The sequence below is a fragment of the Anoplopoma fimbria genome, chromosome 13 (genome assembly GCF_027596085.1).
Source record: "Anoplopoma fimbria isolate UVic2021 breed Golden Eagle Sablefish chromosome 13, Afim_UVic_2022, whole genome shotgun sequence".
Classification (NCBI taxonomy): Eukaryota; Metazoa; Chordata; class Actinopteri; order Perciformes; family Anoplopomatidae; genus Anoplopoma; species Anoplopoma fimbria.
In genome coordinates, this window is record NC_072461.1 from 14,604,757 (window position 1) to 14,617,960 (window position 13,204).

At 44.9% G+C, this 13,204-nt stretch overlaps 1 protein-coding gene across 1 annotated transcript in view; it reads left to right on the forward strand.

Moving 5' to 3' along the window:
* Positions 1 to 1,761: 1,761 nt before the first annotated feature.
* abca2 (ATP-binding cassette, sub-family A (ABC1), member 2) overlaps positions 1,762 to 13,204 on the forward strand; it is an 87,671-nt gene continuing 76,228 nt past the window's right edge. Inside the window, exon 1 of the mRNA XM_054610126.1 lies at positions 1,762 to 2,090. Coding sequence (XP_054466101.1) covers positions 2,025 to 2,090 — 66 coding nt within the window. The 5' untranslated portion in view covers positions 1,762 to 2,024. The remainder of the gene's footprint in view (positions 2,091 to 13,204) is intronic.

The window sequence follows — 13,204 nt, forward strand, 5'->3', positions numbered from 1 at the left end:
GTTGTGGCCTCTGATGTTCCCTATGGCAACCACTTGTCCCCTACATTTTATTCTAAGCATTTATACACATAAAAAGGTCCACAAACATTTTCACATAAACATATTTATTTTTGTGGAAGTTCCCACTTGATTTCCTGTCATGACAGAGCTGTTGAATCCGCTGCATAAGTGAGCTGCTTTTAAGAAGCAATGAAGACTATACATGCTGTCACATCACTGGAGGAATGCTCCATCTGTGGTGTTAAATCACAAATACATGGTAAGTGTCACACGACTGTGAATGTTTTTGTGATTTATACCTACAGATATCAGCAGGGGGCTCTATCTCCCCAGTAATATGACTGTGTGTTTTTTGAAATCTGTTCAAAATGCACTTGGTCGATATGATCAACTTATTTTTTCTGTGATTGTATGTAAAGTAAACTAATGTTCAAAACACTTACCCTAATGTATTTGTGATTTAACACCACGGATGGAGCCTTCCTCCAGTGATGTGACAGCATGTATAGTCTTCATTGCTTATTACCAATTTATTCAGCGTTAACCAAGACTCCATTACAACAAAAAGAGGGGCTCTTCTTTATAACGTGTCGTGCCACCTCACAGTATTCTATGTCACAGAAATGGATCAGAATTGCTGCAGTGCCTTATAGACTTTTCTTTGCATAGAATCATGTCTATGTCGATGTGTCAATGGGCAAGACACTTAACCCCAAGTTGCTCCCGAAGGCTGTGCCATCGGTGTGTGGATGTTGTATGAATGTTAGTTAGACTTAGAGTCCTGATGTGCAGATGGCATGGTAGCATGGTGGAATGGTTCATCAGTGAATGAATGGGTGTGAATGGGTGAATGATATGTAATGTAAAAAGCGCTTTGAGTGGTCAGAAAACTAGAAAAGCGCTATACAAGTACAATCCATTTACCATTTACCATTCCAAGTGCACAAAATAAAACTAAATTGAATTCATTAATGCAATATAAAAGTATAGTCACTATAAATATTTGTATGGGTTAGTTACAGATATACAAATGCAACAGTCCACCCTGTCTTCTACATTTGCACTGTTTTTTTTATCAACATCACACCTTCTGTCCTCTATGGACAAAGTGGAGTCTGGCAGTGTTATAGCATGTTATACATGTCTTCAGGTTAGTATGAACGATTTCATACATAATCCTATTTTACAATCTTGTGATTACACGATCGTCAGCCCATTTATTTTGCATCTTGTGGATGCAATAAACAAGAAATGTGATGACCTCATGACAACACACCCTAAGCGTATCTGTGTAGGCCTGTTCAAAATGAAGGTTAACAAACATAGACTGGGATACACAAGTGTAGTTTATCCACAAACAACAACCTGTTAGACAATATGGGCACCAGAGAAAACAGGCTCCGGCTTCCCAACAACAACAACAACCCGTCAGTAAACCTGCATGCACATCTGGGAATACACCTGAGAAGTAATCTTTTTGCATATCTGATCCATTTCTGGCAATCTTCTGCAGAAATGTCCAGACATCTAGCATTCATTGTATCCATAGCCTTTGACTCTACTCTACAAAACCCTGATGCATGCTCCAAACACTGACACAACAGCTTCCTGTAAATTAGGAGGGGACTTTTGTTTTTAAAGGCCAGGCCGGAAGTGTACGTTTTTATTAGTGTGGTTAGCTTAATAGCAGGCTGTCTGGCTGTCTCCTCTGGTTTCCTGATCCAACCCGGACCACTGCACAACGAAACAGCTCACCGGTGCTCCACCGACACACAGAGAATGACAGGCGGAACACAAACAGTCCCGTTACGACTTTTACCGTCAGCCGCTGGCAAATAAGAACCTAAGCTTAATAATAGGCATTATTAGCCAAGTCCGACACATTTTCTGCACCATTACGGGATCGGACGGGATGCCTGGGAACGGGATAGAAATGCCCCGGTTATTTAAATCCAGCCACCGCCGGTAACCTTATGCTAATTTGGTCAATCTAATGACATACTGAAGCAGAAGTGGGAGGCAAAATGGGATTCCTTCACCAGCTCCATCTCCTGCTGTGGAAGAACATCGCTCTGAAGAGGAGGGGACCGGTAAGACAACACCTTCGTTGACACATGACAGTCTATGAAATGACAGCTTCTAAATAAACCGTGTCTCTGGAAAAGCAGATGGGCGTTATTTCAACCTGCACTGTGGCCATTATTTGGGCTAACCGTAATTCTACCAGCACCTGCTGTCTCTATCTGCAAATGTTGCCATCAGGCTTTAGAAATAACCCCGCAGTGGGCTTAATAAGGAGCATGATGATGGTGATGGTGATGATGATGATGATGATGATGATGTGCATGCAGGTTTACTGACGGGTTGTTGTTGTTGGGAAGCCGAAGCCTGTTTTCTCTGGTGCCCATATTGTCTAACAGGTTGTTGTTTGTGGATAAACTACACTTGTGTATCCCAGTCTATGTTTGTTAACCTTCATTTTGAACAGGCCTACACAGATACGCTTAGGGTGTGTTGTCATGAGGTCATCACGTTTCTTGTTTATTATATCCACAAGATGCGAAATAAATGGGCTGACGATCGTGTAATCACAAGATTGTAAAATAGGATAACGTATGAAATCATTCATACTAACCTGAAGACATGTATAACATGCTATAACACTGCCAGACTCCACTTAAGCACTACCTGATGAACATATTCTGGAGACTGCATTTGAATATCCTGCAGCCTAATATTTATGGAAATAGGAACATTATATAACTTTTTGTTGATGCCACTTTAGTTATGACTCAGTATAACCATTACAATATATTGGTTTTAGAATGAATGCTCATATGACAGCATCTTAAAATGCTCATGGGGTACTCCTCATCTGATTCAGTATTGCACTTCATAAAGTAGGAGGTCTTGTAAGATAGAGAACAAGTAGCAAAAATGGTAATAATTGAAGCAGTGGAGGCTTTCCATTGCGCCTTCGCTGTCTAGGATACCCAAATAACTTTTGAACTTACACATTAAGTTTGACGAAAAAATCTTAACTCAAGGTCCACTTACTTTTACTTACTTACTTACTTTACTTTTTTTCTTGTCCTTTAAATGTGGAAGTTTTCAACTCAATATAACAGGTGGTAAGTTGTGAAAGGGACTGCAAGATGTACTTGAAAGCTCCTTAAAAACTAGTAGTGAACCCTGAGTAAACATTTAGTCAAACTACTTTTTTCCAAGGTCAAGAATTACCATTAAAGAACAACCATGCCTATGGTTTGGAACGCAGCTTTTGGAAGGACTTACAGGAAATGATGACCGACCCAGTAGTGTCAAACAGTGACACTACAGAATATCTGACTGTGATTCCTATTTTATCTCATACAATTTGTCAATGTTGGTTTATTTTGACCATGACCATGCTAACCTTAACAAAGTGCTTTTAGTTGGCTAAACTTTGAGTGTTACTGCAGTGAACATGACTTGCATCAGTGCTTCTCTCAAACACACACTCGCTGTGGCCACACATTACACTTCTCTTATACCAACAAAGTAAGTGATTCCCTACATCAATGGTGATACCAAGACCAACGTCCAACGTGATGACCCTCACAACCATGCTATTTGAGTATGCATATGGTGATGCCTTTAATCCTTACAGCGTCTATTATTAGCAATCAGAAATCCTAAATGCTGACAGATGGTTTATTTTAGTGATGTCTGTGCTGTTTTTTTTAAAGCTGATGCTGAATCTGACCTCAGACAGCCTGTTTTTTATCACTGCCTGATGCCTTTGCTGGTGTCCTGATGGAGGGTTGGTGTGGGCAGGGTTTATGTGCGTTCGGGCTGGGGGTGGGGTGCAGCTATTTTTAGCCCATCTACCTTCAGACATCAAACTCTGAGGAGGCAGGAGAAATGCATTTGGGAGCCTCTGTCCTAGCAATAGTAACAGCTGCGTCATTTCTGTCTATAAATTAATAATCACGATGCCCTGGTTTGGCCTCACTAAAGCTGTCCATAGGTTTGATGATCAAGCAGAACAGTCTGGTCAGCACTTAGCTGAAATAGCATCAATCCCATATATTTGTCCCTACTGACAAAGGCAAGCTCACGCATAAATAACAGGAGCATCCTTTCCCAATTAGTATTTTCCTGTAAAATATCACATACGATTTATTTGAAATGAAGGTTACCATGTACTTTACATAAGGGCATATGTGGACTTGCAATTGTGACAAATTGGTAGCCGTATGTCTTCTTCGCTGAATAACTTCCACACCAACAACATGTTGTGTGTGAGTGTGGCTGTGACATTAGTCTCGGTGCCGCTATATGCCAACATAAACATATCATGCAGCACAGGTGTGTGAATGTGACTGGTAAAAAGTTTAGAATAATTAGGGAGATTGTCCGCTTAGCTGTCATAGCCAGAGAGCTGAAAACCATGAGGTTTTCAATCGGTAGCCGATTGATCGGTGCATCTCTAACCTTAATGCCTTTCATCTGTTCTGTAAAATAAATTTTCCAGCTGTTTATTCATACATTTTTATGTCCGCTTTATTTAAAATATAGGCTGCTCCCCGGGTGGTGAATAATTAAGGCTGGATGCAACTTTGTTTTTTATTTTAAAAACGATGCTGCGGTACAATGACACTAACCCTAGGCATAACCCAGAGTAATGCCATCCTTTATTTTATTGATTTTATTGATTTTTTTGGTATTTTTTGTACTGTTCACAAATCAACATCACCGCTCAAATCCTCTGACACTCAAATAGTAGCGAAGCAAAGAGAAAAAACTTGGTGAACTTCTGTAACCGAGCTTCTCTCCAACATGCTTGACAGACGAGAGGTTGTTACATAATTAGTCAAAAAATTCTCCATGTCTGGAACACTACAACATGGCTTGACTGTCAGCACAGCCTTTATTTTGTTAATCAAATCATTCTGGGGTTTTTTCCTGGTACTTTAGTTATCATACTGTAACTTCCTCAATACTGGTTGTTTGCACAGTTTACATGGATAGGTGCAACGTAGAAAAAGGAAGATAAGTAGAGGACAGTTCAGTCGCATAATAAAGCCCATTCCATTCCCAATGTGTCTTTGTCAGCATTTCATATGTCTCGTAAATTTTTGAATATCATAGCATTAAAAACATTTATCAGGTATGCAGTCTTTGGTTGGATGAGGATGATGTAGGGCAACTACAGAGCCATTAAAGTTGTGGAGGCCTTGCTCTTGGCACTAGAAAATCTGCAACAAACAAAGATACATCTGTGGAAAAGAGGAAGCTTGTAGGGAAGCAGGGAAGCGAATAGAAATTGATCTAAAGATAAGCAAGAGCAAGGATGTATTTGGAAAATCAACATACATCTGTAGTTTTGTTTGTGTCGACTTCATAAATGTAAGGCCTACATTCACTCTCTTTTAGCTCTAGTTAGGTCTCCATTCATCATTTTCTAACAAGGCTTGTAAGCTAACAGTATAACAACGAGTCTCGGTAGTGTCAGTTAGTGTGGAAAGAAACAGATAAATGTCTGAGTCTCCATCCACACTATTACATTTTCCATTTTAAAACGCATAATCTTTGCTTACGCCTAGTGTCCACACTACTCCAGAGTTTTAAACTCCCAAAAACAAAGGCATTTGGAAAACGCTACCGAAGCCCTGTTAGCTTGAAAACTCAGGGTTGAGTCGTTATGTGGACAGGGAAAGCTGGGACCTTTGAAAACAATGACGTAGACATCCACATTTGATCGGTTATTAGCAGTCAGGACGTGTCCTTTCCTGATTTGTCACGCCAAGGAAGAAAACAAACAACAACAGCCTTGATTAGCGATCCACTACCAGGTTAATGCAACATGGATAATGGATTCTCCTCCAATGAATCGCCACCTTATCGTGGTGGAGGGGTTTGTGTGCCCCAGTGATCCTGAGAGCTGTGTTGTCGGGGGCAATAGCTCCTGGTAGGGTCTCCCAAGGCAAAGTGGTCTCGGGGGAGGGGTCAGACTAAGAGCGATTCACCAAACCTCAATGAATCGGACGATACAAGGTTGTGGCACCTCGCCCGGAATAGGGAAACCGGGGCACCCTCCTGGAGCCAGACCTGGTAGGGGAGCTCGCCGACGAGCATCTGGTGGCCGGGCCTTGGCACATGGGGCCCGAAAAAGCTACATCGTGCCGCCACCCTGTGGGCCCACCACCCGCAGGGATAGGCATTGGGGTCGGGTGCAATGTGAGCTGGGCGGCAGGCTGGGGCGGAAACCTGGGCGTGCTGACCCCCGGCATCACAGACTAGCTCTAGGGACGTGGAATGTTACCTCTCTGGCGGGGAAGGAACCGGAGCTGGTGCGGGAGGTGGAACGCTACCAGCTAGATATAGTTGGGCTCACCTCCACGCATAGCACCGGTTCTGGAACCAAACTCCTGGAGAGGGGCTGGACTTTTTCCTTTTCCGGAGTTGCCCAGGGTGAGAGGTGCCGGGCGGGTGTGGGGATACTCACAGCCCCCGGCTGAGCGCCGCTGTTCTGGAGTTCTCCCTGGAGAACGAGAGGGTCGCCTCTCTGCGACTGGGAATCGCAGGAGGAAAGTCTCTGACTGTTGTTTGTGCCTATGCACCAAACGGCAGTTCGGAGTACGCGGCCTTCTTGGAGTCCTTGGGTGGTGTTCTGGAAAGGGCGCCGACTGGGGACTCCATAGTTCTTCTGGGAGACTTCAACGCTCACGTGGGTAACGATGGAGAAACCTGGAGGGGTGTGATTGGGAGGAACGGCCTGCCCGATCTGAACCCGAGTGGTGCTTTGTTGTTGGACTTCTGTGCTAGTCATGGACTGTCCATAACAAACACCATGTTTGAGCATAGGGAGGTTCATAAGTGTACTTGGTACCAGAACACCCTAGGCCAAAGGTCTATGATCGACTTTGTAGTTGTGTCATCAGACCTGCGGCCGTATGTCTTGGACACTCGGGTGAAGAGAGGAGCAGAGCTGTCAACTGATCACCACCTGGTGGTGAGTTGGATCAGGTGGCGGGGGAGGCTGCCGGACAGACCTGGTAAACCCAAACGTGTAGTGAGGGTGAACTGGGAATGTCTGGCTGAGGATCCTGTCCGCAAGGTCTTCAACTCCCACCTCCGGAACAATTTCTCGTGCATCCCGGGGAGGCTGGGGACATGGAATCCGAGTGGGCCATGTTCAAATCCTCCATTGTGGAAGCTGCTGCTAGGAGTTGTGGTCGGAAGGCGATCGGTGCCTGTCGTGGCGGCAATCCAAGAACCCGCTGGTGGACACCAGCGGTGAAGGAGGCCGTCAAGCTGAAGAAGGAGGCCTTTCGGGCTTGGTTGGCCGAGGGTCTCCTGAATCAGCAGGCAGGTACCGGTTGGCCAGAAGGGCTGCAGCTGCGGCGGTTGCTGAGGCAAAACCCGGGTGTGGGAGGAGTTCGGCGAGGCCATGGAGAAGGACTTTCGAATGGCCTCAAGGAAGTTCTGGCAAACCGTGAGACGACTCAGAAAGGGGAAACAGGGCTTTTCTCAGGCTGTGCTCAGCAGGGGGAGAACTGCAGACCCGGACTGGGGATATTGTCGAGCGGTGGAAAGAACACTTTGAGGAACTCTTGAACCCGACCAACACGTCCTCTGTGGAAGAGGCAGAGTCTGAAGACTCAGGGGAAGTCTCGTCCATATGCCTGGCGGAGGTCGTTGAGGTAGTTAAAAAGCTCTTCAGCGGCAAAGCGCCAGGAGTGGATGAGATTCGACTGGAGATGCTAAAGGCTCTGGACATTGTTGGGCTGTCTTGGTTGACACGTCTCTTCACTGTCGCGTGGAAGTCGGGTACAGTGCCTGTGGAGTGGCAGACCGGGGTGGTGGTTCCCATTTTCAAAAAGGGGGACCGGAGAGTGTGCTCCAATTATAGGGGTATCACACTGCTCAGCCTCCCCGGGAAAGTTTACTCCAGGGTGCTGGAAAGGAGGCTCCGTCCGATTGTCGAACCTCAGATTCAGGAGGAGCAATGCGGATTCCGTCCTGGACGTGGAACAGCGGACCAACTCTTTACCCTTGCAGGTCTGTTGGAGGGTGCATGGGAGTTTGCTCATCCAGTCTACATGTGTTTTGTGGACTTGGAGAAGGCCTTCGACCGTGTCCCTCGGGGAGTCCTGTGGGGGGTACTGCGGGAATATGGGGTACCTGGTTCGTTACTACGAGCCATTCGGTCCTTGTATGACCAAAGTGAGAGCTGTGTCCGGATACTCGGCACAAAGTCGAGCTTGTTCCCAGTGCGTGTTGGCCTCCGCCAGGGCTGCCCATTGTCACCAATCCTGTTTGTGATTTTCATGGACAGGATTTCAAGGCGCAGCCAGGGTGAGGAGAGTTTCCGGTTTGGGGACCTCAGAATCGCATCCCTGCTTTTTGCAGATGATGTGGTTCTGTTGGCTTCCCCAGCACGCACTGGGGCGGTTCACAGCCGAGTGTGAAGCGGTCGGGATGAGAGTCAGTACCTCCAAGTCTGAGGCCATGGTTCTCTTCCGGAAAACGGTGGATTGCACCCTCTGGGTTGGGAGTGAGTCACTGCCCCAAGCGAGGGAGTTCAAGTATCTTGGGATCTTATTCACGAGTGAGGGTAAAATGGAGCGGGAGATGGACAGGCGGTTTGGTGCAGCGTCAGCAGTGATGCGGGCGTTGTACCGGACCGTTTTGGTGAAGAAGGAGCTGACCCGAAAGGCAAAGCTCTCGATTTACCAGTCCATCTACGTTCCAACCCTCACCTATGGTCATGAGCTTTGGGTAGTGACCGAAAGAATGAGATCGCGAATACAAGCGGCCGAAATGAGCTTCCTTCGTAGGGTGGCTGGGCTCAGCCTTAGAGATAGGGTGAGGAGCTCAGACATCCGGAGGGAGCTCGGAGTAGAGCCGCTGCTCCTTCGCGTCGAAAGGGGCCAGCTGAGGTGGCTCGGGCATCTGATCAGGATGCCTCCTGGACGCCTCCCTTTAGAGGTTTTCCAGGCACGTCCAACTGGTAAGAGGCCCCGGTGTAGACCCAGAACACGCTGGAGAGATTATATATCTCGTCTGGCCTGGGAACGCCTCGGGGTTCCCCAGGAGGAGCTGGAAAGTGTTGCTGGGGAGAAGGACGTCTGGAGGACCCTCCTTAGCTTGCTGCCCCCGCGACCCGGCCCCGGATAAGCGGAAGGAGATGGATGGATGGATGGATGGATAATGGATTACATTTGTTGCTGACCTTGTTACCTATACTAGCATCTGTTGTACAGTCAAATTCTGTATTTTATTATGCTGCTACTGCCTACATGGGAAGGAAGCAAGCTATTATTGGAGGGATTTGCGAGCGGCGGGTGCAGCGGTATTATGGCAGTCCCGGTTTGCCACTTTGAGGAGGGCGATGGACACAAAATGGTTGCCTTTTCTTTTCTTATTAATGCTTTTTTTGCTCTGGACAACTATTGTGAGGTACACACAGAAACTGTAAATGTACAAAAGCATAAATGCTCTCCAGAACTACAGGGACTTCAGCCACCCGGCAGAGCTACCATTGTGACAACAGACAACAAGAAAAAAGTGAAAAGGAGTGAGAGGCGTGTGTTGACCAAATTTATACTCCCCTAATCTAGTAAAACTTTGATTTTTTAGTGTTTATTTTAAAGTCAATTTGATGTGTGTGTGAGAGAGAAATATAGCAAGACTTGCAGCTTTGTAACTAGGTTTGAAAAAATATATTTTTTTAAATCCACTGTTTGAGTATATAGAAGACAATTATAGAGGAAGGTTTTAAGTGTCAAGCACGACCTTTTACTGTTAAAGAGTATATTCTGTCGTATTTTCTGTAACTGAGCAACCAATCTACTTCTTAACAACGGCAACCGCATGCCAAGTGTACATGAACAGTCAGTTGATATTTGTTTTCAGGCTTGTTAGTATTGACAGGAATCATTTCTAAAATGATGTTGAAACGCCCATGTGGAGGTTGATCTTTTTTTTTTTAAAGCCTGGATTTTAAACTGAAACGTATTAGTGTGGATGTAGCGGGAATTTGACGGCAGGTGTCCAGCTTCACTATGCTACCAATCCCAAGTGCTGAGCAACGAAAGGAGGAAGCCTCAGGCACGCCTGGCCTCACTGAAACTGGTGTCTGACTGCTGTCCATCGGGCAGCGGAATTCGTGAATATCTACGATCTACGGGTATCTATGGAGACTGCAGAGAGCCAGGCACTCAGAGACAGAGATTTAAAATGAGGAGAGAAAGTGAAGACGCAAAACAGGAAAGTCAGAAACCATTTGCAAAGGAGAAAAGAGGAAGGGAGGGGATGAAAGAGAGAGAGAGAGAGAGAGAGAGAGAGAAAGAAAGAGAAACATATTTTAGTGATGGAGGGGATGAAGGATTGTAGCTGCTGACGGATAAGACAGTGTGCAAATCTGTAGCAGAAGGTTAACTGAATAAATGAATTATAAATACTATCTGTAAAGTCTAATAGATTTACAGCTGGTTCACTGAGATCAGATAACGTAAAAAATTATGATAATTGTAAGAATACTAAATATTGCATCTGGTTATTGGCCCAGCCAATAATCTTTCAACTATATGATAACAATAAATCATAAAATATATTGTGAAATACCAATAATCATATGCAAACAGGCCCGAAAATGATGCGACTTTAGTTGAAAATGCAAATGAAAAAATAATGAGAGCTGCATTATTTAATGTTTTGGCCACTTGGCGCAGTGCAATAAGTGTTAACACAACATTGACATTTAATCACCTTATGAAAATGACATGACCTGAACTCCTGTGTCCCGTTCACTCAGAAGATTGTATGTAGACACTGTATTTTATTGATTGGCCTCTTCCTGATTACAAAACTAAACAACAGAGATGATACAAGCTGCAATTATTGATTTTTTTAGCCCCTTGGGGGATTGAAACAAGCAGAAATCTTAAATTATGTGTTTTGTTATATTTACACATCCAGGCCTGTAAATCCAAACAATAAGCTAAAAGTGTTAAAGTGAGGGGATCTCCAGATTGGGGATAATTCTAATGATTAAGTGTGAGTTCATTACTATGTCGTACCCCTTTCACATTACATGGTCAACTTGACCCATTATTAATATAAAAGTGCAGCTTTAAATTATTAAAAGAAGCAAGATAATCACATGGCATTTTTCTTTAAAGTAACAACATTTTCTTCTTCTCCTTAGCAGAAGCGGTTAGATGTCACACAAATTGCACATACGAGAGGACATTATCCTGAAAGGGATAAGCTTCATCAAAAATGGGGTTTGGTCTTATTTTTCCCCCTTGCTTTTTTATTTATTGTATATCAACTTTTGTAACGCTGATATTGACACTGACTGCCAAAGAGCTCCAGTGTGGCAGATCAGTCTCCAATGGTGAAGCATGTGCTACATGACTTTGTCCTTAGAAGTATTAGATGACATCTAGGATTATTATTGATTGTGTAGATTTTGTCAGGATGGTCATTGGAATAATGTAGCCTGGGTAGTGCTTTAGAGTAATGCATGAACCTGGAGGTACCTAAAGAAGTGAGTTATGGAATATCATGGTCTTTCTCTAATCTTTCCCAGTCAATTAATTACCCCTCTGATCCTCTGTTGCCGTTTATGAATTGTAACATGATGTGTGCAAAACACATTCATAAGATTTAGTGGTGATTTCCGACAAGCTGGTGTGGCCTTTAGAAGAACACAGAAAGCAGAAATCCATTTTTTAAGATTGTTGAAATGCTCTGACCTAGATAATGGCCACTCCTTTATTAGCACAATGCTGCCTCATATTTAAATACAGGATCTTCTTAGTGCAAACACAGTGGTTGATTGCTGGTCACTTAAGCCCCTTTCACACATGCATTTCAACCCTGAACTTACCTAGACACTCACATTACCCTGAGGAGCTGTATGTGAGAACTCAAATACCAGGATCATTCTACTGGACATTAAATAGACTTTACTTTGCCAGCTCCGTCATACAAATAGCTTGTAATGTCCAATTTAACCCATGTTTGAATAGATCAGCTCACTGTCTGGAGAATAAACAGCGAGCAAGTGGGTGTGTTGATTACCAATAAAAAGGGACCTAACTAGTATAATAGTAGTATAAACTTGTACTAGTAAGTACCTAAAATATTTTATTAGTTGGACATTAAGTACCTAAAATTGTACTTTACCTAAAATTAAGTAGCCTAAATTTACTTAACGTTACACCAATGTTAGAACAAAAGCAAACACAGTGCTTCCAGCCTTTTCCAGGCTGGAAGCACTGTGAGAGGCTGGAAGCACTCTCCAGTGCCTTCAACACCATCCAGCCTTTTCTTCTGAGGGACAAGCTGGAGCAGACGGGGTGGACCACCACCTCACTGCATGGATCCTGGACTACCTCACCAACCGTCCACAGTATGTGAGGATACGGGAGTGTGAGTCAGATCTGGTGTCCTGCAGCACAGGGGCCCCACAAGGAACCGTTCTGGCTCCATTCCTCTTCTCCATATACACATCGGACTTCAAGTACAACTCTGCAAACTGCCACCTGCAAAAGTTCTCTGATGACTCTGCAATCATCGGCCTCGGTGATGACAGGGAATACAGAGAACTGAACCAGGACTTCATAGGATGGTGCCGGCGGAACCGCCTCCAGATCAACTCTGGTAAAACCAAAGAGCTGGTGGTGGACTTCCGCCGGGGTAAACACTGTCCTCCGGAACCAGTGAACATCCAGGGACAGGACATTGAGATTGTGAAATCTTATAAGTACCTGGGTGTTCACTTGAACAATAAACTGGACTGGACTAATCATACAAATGCACTTTACGAAAAGGGTCAGAGCAGACTGTATCTGCTGAGGAGACTGAGGTCCTTTGGAGTGCAGGGAGCACTCCTGAGGACCTTTTTCGACTCTGTGGTGGCATCAGCCATTTTTTATGCAGTGGTCTGCTGGAGCAGCAGCATTTCGACAGCTGACAAGAAGAGACTGAACAAACTTGTCAGGAAGGCCAGCAGTGTGCTGGGGTGTCCACTGGATACGGTGGAAGTGGTGGGAGACAGGAGGATGATGGCCAAGCCATCATCCCTGATTGACAACACCTCCCACCCCATGCAGGACACCCTGGCAGCTCTGTGCAGCTCCTTCAGCCACCGGCTGCTTCACCCCCGGTGTGTGAAGGAGAGGTACCGCAGGGCCTTCCTTCCTGC